At 38.5% G+C, this 9,611-nt stretch overlaps 1 protein-coding gene across 1 annotated transcript in view; it reads left to right on the top strand.

Annotated features, from left to right (window-relative positions):
* LOC139710504 (uncharacterized) overlaps nt 1-9,396 on the top strand; it is a 36,613-nt gene extending 27,217 nt beyond the window's left edge. The window contains exons 23-33 of the mRNA XM_071622434.1: nt 189-470; nt 1,905-2,143; nt 3,486-3,594; nt 4,125-4,199; nt 4,724-4,941; nt 5,790-5,898; nt 6,617-6,712; nt 7,143-7,313; nt 7,937-8,100; nt 8,708-8,808; nt 9,209-9,396. Of these exons, the coding sequence (XP_071478535.1) occupies nt 189-470; nt 1,905-2,143; nt 3,486-3,594; nt 4,125-4,199; nt 4,724-4,941; nt 5,790-5,898; nt 6,617-6,712; nt 7,143-7,313; nt 7,937-8,100; nt 8,708-8,808; nt 9,209-9,396 (1,752 nt within the window). The remainder of the gene's footprint in view (nt 1-188; nt 471-1,904; nt 2,144-3,485; nt 3,595-4,124; nt 4,200-4,723; nt 4,942-5,789; nt 5,899-6,616; nt 6,713-7,142; nt 7,314-7,936; nt 8,101-8,707; nt 8,809-9,208) is intronic.
* The last annotated feature ends 215 nt before the right edge of the window (nt 9,397-9,611 follow it).

Here is a 9,611-nt window from a genome sequence, read left to right on the forward strand (position 1 = left end):
ATTAAATGTTAGTGTGATATCGGTTGGTATGACTCCAGCATTTACATATAGTGATTCAAGTGCCCATGTATTTGCTTGTGATTGTTAGGGAGGGGTATGCAGATTCGTGCATAAATTCATGTTATTAAACTTTCATGTCAGTACTTAATAACAAGGTGCCATCCATGTATGAATTACTTTACACACAGAACCTAGAAGAGCTGCAGGAGCAACTCACACAAGCCCAGACAGAGAAGGCCGAACTCCAACACCAGCTTGGTGTAGACAAAGAGCAGTATGAGTCCCTAGCCTCTGAACTCAGGCAGCAGCTCCAGGAAGCCTGCAGCAAGCTGGGGGAGAGAGAAGACCTTCAGAAACAACTGGAGTTGGAGCAGGAAAAACTGAAGGAGGCTGAGACAAGACTAGCTGATTTACAACAAGAGATGGAGACATCACAGCAATCATTGGAAGCAGAGATGAAGGACAAAGAGGTAGGAAATTGTGAAAGTCTAGGGCAATGATGAATTGATGTCCTAATGGTTCCCAATACTGTGTGTTAATCCAAAAGGTAGTTGTTGTATGCATGGAGAACTGCCGATTATTGCTCCAAAATATATACATAAGGAATAAGAAATGTGTGAAATAATGCTATAATAAACCATTTCAGGTTGGCAGCAATGAAAAAAAAAAGAAATATTAGCTAAAAAGGTTCGCGGAAGTCCATAATCTCAGAGCTTACCCGATTGCGGTTTCTAAATAATTTTTCATAATCAAGCATTGATAATTGACAAGTCCGGCCACAGCAATCTCCATGGATCTTCCGCGCTAGATTGCATATAGCTCGTTGGAAAATAGGATTGCAAGAGTATGATTGATCATCACATAACATTCTACCTTCCCACAACGCTGAACGGGGAGGGTTCTTCTAGAATAAAAGTTGTGTACTACAATTGAAATTGTTCCACACTTTTGATCTCAAAATACTAAAACAACGCCTCATCATCTTGGCAAATTGCATCAGCCAGGTAAGTTTCTTGGTAGACCCTGTTGATGTATTGCCAGCAAATCCCAGATGGTGGAAGATTAATTTTGAGCCCTCCTGAGAACTATAAGTACCCATTTGTATGTGTGTGTGTTTGTTAGGGAAGGGGTTAAGACATTATGCAGATTTGTGCATGAATTCATGTTATCAAATTTTCATATCTGTGCATAATAACAAGGTGCCATGATTGTTACTTTACACACAGAGCCTAGAAAAGCTGCAGGAGCAACTCACACAAGCCCAGACAGAGAAGGCCGAACTCCAACACCAGCTTGGTGTAGACAAAGAGCAGTATGAGTCCCTGGCCTCTGAACTCAGGCAGCAGCTCCAGGAAGCCTGCAGCAAGCTGGGGGAAAGAGAAGACCTGCAGAAACAATTGGAGTTGGAGCAGGAAAAACTGAAGGAGGCTGAGACAAGACTAGCTGATTTACAACAAGAAATGGAGACATCACAGCAATCATTGGAAGGAGAGATAAAAGACAAAGAGGTAGGAAATTGTGGAAGTATAGGGCAATGATAAATTCATGTAGACATGCTATGTGTTGATGTAGCCATGTTTATATGCTAATACAGAGAGCTTCCTAATTGCTAAAGCTGCTGCCTTAATTCTGTTTGTTTTTATTATTGTGAACTGAACTTTTGATATACTGGTAGGTTGAGGCATTGTAGGAGAGAAGAAAACACATTAACAGTGGCTGTGAGTCATGTTGTATTGGCTCTGCATTCATATTATATGTTTGAATTGAGAAAGGTCATGAATTTCCACATTATTTTTATCATCGTATCATGTGATGTGGCTTAAACTTGTGTCACAAGTGTTCAGATTATGAACGAGTGCCAAGAATCTGTGTGACTTTAATCTTCAATATTTCAAACCCACCAGAATGAGATGTGTGCTCAGCTCACATTGGCCCAGAAGGAGAGGTCAGCGCTGGCAGAGGAGCTGAAAGTGGAGCAAGAGTTGACCTCTGACCTCCGTCAAGAGCTGCACGAGACCTGCAGCAAGCTGGGAAAGGCTTTGGCAGGGGAGGAAATAGTGCAGGAAAAAGTGAAGAAGTCTGAGATGAGGCTGGCAGACCTTCAGGACGAGTTGGTGGCAGCACAGGATGAAGCTATCGAGAGGCAAGGACACCTTATATTTAAAGCCAAACCATAGTTCTGGTATGCCTTAAAAATTGTCAAATTTCGCTCCCAAATGTACACATATGCCTTAAGAAATGCGTAAATAACGCTGTAATAACATTGGGTAACGACAAAAATGCAAAATATTAACCAAAAAGGTTTGCCAGAGTCGCAATCTCAGAACTAACCCGATCGGGGTCAGGCGAACTTGGACTCAGGGACAACTCAGCCTCGCTTTGACGGCGGCGCCGAGTTGTCCCTCTGGGTTGTACAGTGTTGTACTATGGGAGCGCTTCGCATTTTGGCTGGTCACAGTTATGGCTTAAGTTGATACAACGTGCGCATCAAAGAACCTCTTTGGCGCGTATGCAAAATTAATGTGCACATATCAAGCGCCTATGTACAGAATATGGCAATCAAGAACTGTGTGTTTTGTCTGAAATAGGGCCGAGTTTTCCCTGAGACCGAGTTAGTCTAGATCCTTCTGGAATAAAAGTCGGTATGCCGACCACGCTTTTGATCTTAGAATACTCCAAAATAACTCATCATCCCGCCAAATTGTGTCAACCAGATAAGTTTCTTGGTAGATTCTTTCGATATATTGCAAGCATATGAAATGGTGCCAACGGGTTCTCAAACCCTTACCGGAACTATGTTTTCACTTTAATGCTTGCTCAAACATAGATCTGCTGTTAACATCAACTGTACAAAAATCCAGCATTATTTACTGCTATTCATAAAGCACAAATATATCATAAGATATCTCATTTTCATAATTGGACTTGTCCAGGTAAGATCCCACTGTGCATGTTGATGCATTGAATTCTCCAATTTCCTCTTTGTTTTTATTTTTGTAGCATTGAAAATTAGATTATAAAGGTTGTGTTAATGTCGTTCACTTCATTGCAAAGTAAGTAATTATTTCATTGGTGTATGGTAAATTTAACATTGTATATTTTTTGGTAGAAGACTTACAGTGTATTTAGACATAGTGCCATGTCAGTGATCTTATTACTATACAGAACATTATCATTATTTTTCATTTATTTATTTATTTTTTATTATTATTATTTTTTTTTTTTTTTTTTTTGGGGGGGGGGCTTCACACTCAAATAAACAATTGATATAGTTTGATTATCCACAGCATTTGATTTCACACGTAAACCACATGTCACATGATCTCATCAGTCTCTCGCTAAATGTCATGTCACGTACACTTCCATTAATTCTTTCAGTTTTTTCAGCGACATAATGTCAATCTACAGTGTCTCTAGGATGTAAGATTGTTTCACTGAGAGGTTTAATCAAATCCACTATTTTTTATTAAATGTGTGTGCAACAGGGTGGCTGACTTTGAGGCTGTGAAGACCCAACTTGCTGAGAAAACTGAAGAAGTTCTCAGACTACAAGAGTTCATGGAACATGAAAATTCCAAGGCAGAAGAGCAGGAGGTATGACAGCTTACCCTTCTTGAAGGCAACAACCCCCTCATTGATTCGTAAATTAGAGCAGAAATGTATTAATTAAATTACAATTCTTTTTGCAAAGACCCATTTAGAGATAATCCATATCTCTATTTTAACACTGAGAAATTCCCTTTGTGGAAAAAGGGGATCATGAAAAAAGTTGACTGATTTTAATCTATCAACAAAAAGAGGATGATTTAATTTACTTCAGATTGTGTTACATACTGAAAAATACTCTCCTGACAATCAACTTTACTTTTGTAATGCTTGTCTTGTGATCATAGGTATCTCTTCCATTGGTCTGCAATTTCCCCTGTTTTAGAACAAGTTTTGTTTTTGTTTTTTGTTTTCCAATGGTTAAAAGAGAAATGGAAAGAAGTAAAATAACACTTACATATCTATTTGCATTTGTGATTTTTTTTTTTTAAACGACTCAGGATATGTACAAGTCAGGCTCCTGTAGTAGGTTTCTCTCTGTATTACACTATATTCTGTCCTTTGAAACCATTTTTCAGGCACAGTCCAGGCATGAAATCCAGAGGCTTCATGATTTACTCCAGACGAGTGAAACAGAAGTGAAGGAAATTGAGGTGAGATCTTGTTACACAGCTGGGCCTTGCTATGGTGCCATGACACTCCATGTTGTGCATTCATGTCATTGATTAAAAAAAAAAAATCATAAGCCTTTGTTTTAACATCATTCCTAGGATATTTGTTTTATCAAATCAGATGTCTGGTACTCAACACCAAGCGAGCAGAATTAATGCTTCATTTTGTAACAAGTGTAGAGGTATTGAATGTCGACTGTTTCAGTCTAAGACATATAGTCAGAAGTTATGAAAGCAATATACATGAGCCTGTCTATGATAAAGTAGCCTGTTTCTACTATGAATCGGAAATTACAAAAATCCATGGTTTCATGCAGAAGTAGACATAGACTTTGACATGTGGAATCTGTAAAAATGTGATTATGTAATGATGACATGACTGATATGCTTTGAGTTATGGAGGGTACCCATTGTGTCACTGTTTCTATGATATTTTGTGCTCATAGATACAAAAGTATTTCTCTGTATATATTATATGTTTATAATCATGCTACTGTCCATGTCAGGATCAAGTCAGTGCCCAGTTGGCCAAGACCCAGAAAGAGAAGTCTGACCTAGAACACCAGCTGAGTGAGGAGAAGGAGCGCATGGCTTCCCTGACCTCTGAACTCCGTCAGCAGCTCCAGGAGGCCCAAAACAAGTCAGATGGAATGGCAGAGTCTGAAGTGAAACTAGCCAATGTGCAGTCAGAGCTGGAGGCACTGCAGAAAACAGCAATTGAAAGGCAAGTGATATGCCTCCATCTACAAAACCTACTGTCCTTTCATCTATAAAACCTGCTGTCCTTTCATCTATAAAACCTACTGTCCTTTCATCTACGAAACCAACCGTTCTTTCATCTATGAGCGGAATTTTCATTATGATTGCTATCATGAATGTCACCAGATCTGTTGTTTTTATACTCAAATATTAGGTATCATTCTCTTCTTTGTTGAAATCAAGGTTTCATTTTGTATGATTAGATCCTGTCACAACACCACGGTAAATCTGCCATTAACAATATTCTAGCTGTTGTTGCACAGTACAAAGTGTCCACATTTTAGCTCTCATTTTCCTGAAACTCTTCTTCTTCTCTTTTTCCTGTGTGCTTTTTGAAATCATCTAACAAGCTTTTCTATTACCAAACCATTCAGTGTCTTGGTTACCCATAAATAATGACTGTTTTTTACCCATGCACAAATTTGATACTTCTCATTTTAGTGTCATGTTTCACTTTTCCTCGAGTGGGCACCTGTTTCACTTTTCCTTGAGATGGACTTCTGTCTCCTGTCTCACCTTTTCTGGCAGGAGATGTGAAGATAGACTTGAGATAGACCCAAATTACATGCAGACAGTGTGCAGGAGTCTGTCTCAACGTTTTATTTATGTATGGGAGTAGCAGTAGTCTAAGGCTGATATAAAGCTAGACAATCTTATCATATGACCCTAGATTGATGGCATCTTTTTATTTGCATCATCAAATTTACTCCTGTAAATGAACCTTCCTTATATGTATTGTTCATGATTGCTCTTTTAGTCCGTGAAGATTCCATGGATTACAAATTTTTATCACTTGCATTGTTTTCAAAACAGGACAGCAGAACTTGATGCTGCACAGACTGCCCTGAAGGAGAAATCAGAGGAATTGCTGAGACTACAGCAGTTAAAGGCTCTTGAAAGTGAAAAGCTGGAGGAGCAGGAGGTAAACTGCCTGTTCAGAGTCTGTTCATTCTCATGCACCACTGTATATGTTCTTCTGAAAGTGATACTGTGGGCATGCTCGAACCAATTCCTGTGTGTTTTATTTGATGCCATGGCAACTGTTTTTTTTTTTCCTTTTAATTTTTTATATCTATGTTACTGTATATGAAATTTTAGTTTTTTAGTGTTTATCAGAACATGAGTGATAGATGGAGATGGAGTTTGCCATGATTGAATAAATACATATATAAAGGTAAACCCAAAGCTATTGCATTGACAAAATACACTTTTAGTCCTTCCTGTTGAAACATGTGTGATGTTTTGTTGTTTTTGATCAAGTGTTTGATGATGATAATAATGAAAATGATGATAACACTATTAATTATGATGACAACCATAGTTATGACAACATTCTCTTACCATTCTCTATTTGTCTGGGATTCTAATTTAACCTACCTCAGAAAATACTGATGGAAGTCCTTGAGTATATGTTTTTATTTCATTTTTTTTAAAGCATAAGCACTGCTAATACAGCTGTCAGTAAAAGTTTATTTCTATTTTGAAATTCTGAAGTTCTGCTGATCTTGTATGAAATATGAGATTTTTCATGACTTCTTCATTTGTATGACTCTGCTATGTATTCTTCATTGTCCTCTCTCTCTATATGTGTCTTATGTCTCTGTATATTTTATTTTCCTCTCACTTTTCTCTTTCTTCAGAATGCTCAGACTGAAGGACTACGAGCTGTCCTGAAGACAAAGGAGGAAGAACTTGGTCAACTAACAGATGAGATCAGAGACCTTAAGAATGATAAGGCAAGTTAACATTTAGCAAATTGTTGCCTTTCTTGAAAATTGTACTTTATCACACTTCATATTATAGATTGAAAGTTGCTGATACCAGCATTCTTGGAGTTAATTTTTAATCCTTTTCCTCATTGCTTCACTGTGGTAAAATGATTATTTGTGAGAGTTTCACCTTGTTGAACTTTTGATTTTATGACTGGGCACGTAGCAATGATTGTTCCTGACAATGATTGCAGCCATGAGGGATAATCATTGCACTTTTTGAAAAGCCAATCAGGTTTGTACATTTCAGTTGTTGGCTGTGATAGCTGCAAAGTTTTAAGTTGAATTGAGGACAGAAATGTTTTACAACTGGCTGCTGGACTCTCTGATGCTGACTTTGATTACGTGCAGGAAAACATTTTTCACTAGATTTCTGACCCTGTCTTTGCTGGTTCAGGAAGCCCTAGAGAAGTGGAAGGCAAAGGCAAAGGAAGAACTGCGGCGCGTTCGCCGGGATGCCATCATAGAAACAACAAGGACCGAGGGGCAGTATCGGTCAGCTGTCCTAGAAATGGAAGCAGAGCTGGACGTGGAGAAGGCAAAGGCCAAGGAAGCCCAGCAGAAACTGGTATGCAAGCTGGGTCAGATTTCGTCAAAATACAATCAATTTGAGCTCATATGTACCTAATGAGAGCTGTCAGGGTCACTGTATGTATGAGATGTTACAATCAGTTGCATGTAATGCATATTTCAGTGGGATTTTATTGATGAGTTTGGGGAAGTGATCATCTTTCCAACTTCCACTTGTAAAATAAAACATGTGATAGCATTAGTTTTAAACCTCATGGAAGTTACAGTCAACTGACAAGTTCATGAGATTTTAAAGTATTCATTATGCTGCTGTGTAATGAAGTCTTCCTTCAAGCAATCTGTATGTGCTTCATTCTGAACTTGCCCTTATGTGTATTAACCCTGTAAGGAGTGCCAGCTTCTGTGTTAATGCTAATTTCACTGTTTGAAATCTATAGATACTATCCCCCTCCCCCCACCCCCCCCCCAAAAAAAAAAAAAAAAACCAACAACAACAAAAACAACAGCAACGAATAAACAGTGGGGGTTATTGATAGGTGGAGAATGTAGAAATTGTAAATGCCCTTTCATTCTGACAAATGGTGAATGAGCAAGTTAGGTACAAGGTACTCAATGGAATGCGTATCACTGTATTGAAGTGCAATAATTTCCCTCCTTTAGGAAACTCAAACAAAGCGTGTGTGTGAGCTTGAAGCACAGCTGAAACAAGGCCAGCCCAGTGGAGATGAGGTTGCCAGCCTGAAGAGTGAGGTTGCTTCCAAAAACTGGAAGCTGAAGAAGATGGAGATGGATAGTGTCAGACAGACTGTTCAGCTGGAGGAGAGGTAGGCACCCATGAGATGCTTTCTCCAGCTTTCCTATATTTCATACTATCCTAGTTTCTTTTCTGATCTGTGAATAACTACTTGACTTGAAAAGGCAATGGACTGGTTTTAAAGGCTGTCGACAGAGAATAGTTATTAGTAGTGCCTGATTTATGATATTTGCTGTGAGCAGTGTTCTTTCTCTGCAGGTCTTGTAAGCTTTTATTTCATGCCCTGATTGCCAGTCGCTTTTGTTGGATGAGTAGTAGTTTGCACTATTCTTATTGTGCAGAGTGAGTGGTTAAAGATGATTCTAAGTATGTCATTTCAATGTGATTTTTTTTTTTCATATGTACTAATATACTACTATTCAAGTAATTTTTGACTGCTTATCAGCAGAAATGATGTCATGGGTCTCTGTACCATTTTTCTGTTGAAAAGTTTCTGAATGCATGTTCATATGTACCTACAATGCTGTACTATCATGCATCTTTTATCTCTCTGCCTTGGTACACACCTGTCCACTTGCAGCTTTGCTGGTTGCATAGAATTCTTAATCTTGTGACAAATGTTTGTTGTCTCCTTGTAATTAAGACTGTGTATCTGTCTTCAACTCTGTTCTTTGTAGGGTAAAAGAACTGGAGAATGAGAAGCAATACCTGGAGAAGACAAACAGGCAACTAAAAACTGAAATGAGGCGCATGCATGAAAAGGCTGCTGATAGCTCAGGTAAGTTTTCATAGCACTACATGTACAGGATGGTGATAATTGATATGTAGCGTCGAGGTTTAACATGTTCATTATGTTATCATAGATGAGTTTGAATACTTGATTGCAATGTCTTCACAAGTTTATACAGCTAGATGAGTAATACGTGCCCAAAGACAGAGACAAAAGTTGAAGGGAGGGAACCTCAGATTTGCAAAGAGGTAATTTTAAATGTGAGTTATGTAGATGGAATGAGGCTAAGATATTACCTAGGCATAAATTGCAATGAAAATGTCATAAATGATTCCTATAGTCATACATGTTAGCAGGAACACATACAAGCACTTGCATGAACCAACTCCTCTGCAGTTGAAAGGGCCAATTTGTGAATGAGTTGATCTTTCTTCTTAACCCTGAACAGTGTTGTCATCTGCAAACTACCCAGAGGCAGGAGTATGTGGTTCTAGCAGTGCCTATGATATCGCCTTCTACTCGCTGCGGGCAGAGAACGAGTCACTGAAGAGGAAAGCTCAGCAGGCTGATAAAAAGACAGAGAAAATGGACAAAGAGATGGAAACATTGAAGCTCCAGAGAGATGAACAAGTGTGAGTAGATAGGATCAACGGTACACCTTTCTTAAAGTATCAGAAACAATTCAAAGACATATGATGATAAGAAAGATATTTTGATTCAAAGCAATGAACATCCATTTTTTTTAACCATTTGAAATAACTTTTGAGTGAGCATATCAGTATATGGTATGCATTCAAGGGATGGTACAGTATTGGTGGAGATGAGAATTCGGCTTCTAACTTTTTGTGAGA

This window comes from Diadema antillarum, unplaced genomic scaffold, assembly GCF_040938485.1.
Source record: "Diadema antillarum isolate AM-2024a unplaced genomic scaffold, OU_Dant_1.0 seq00001536_RagTag, whole genome shotgun sequence".
Classification (NCBI taxonomy): Eukaryota; Metazoa; Echinodermata; class Echinoidea; order Diadematoida; family Diadematidae; genus Diadema; species Diadema antillarum.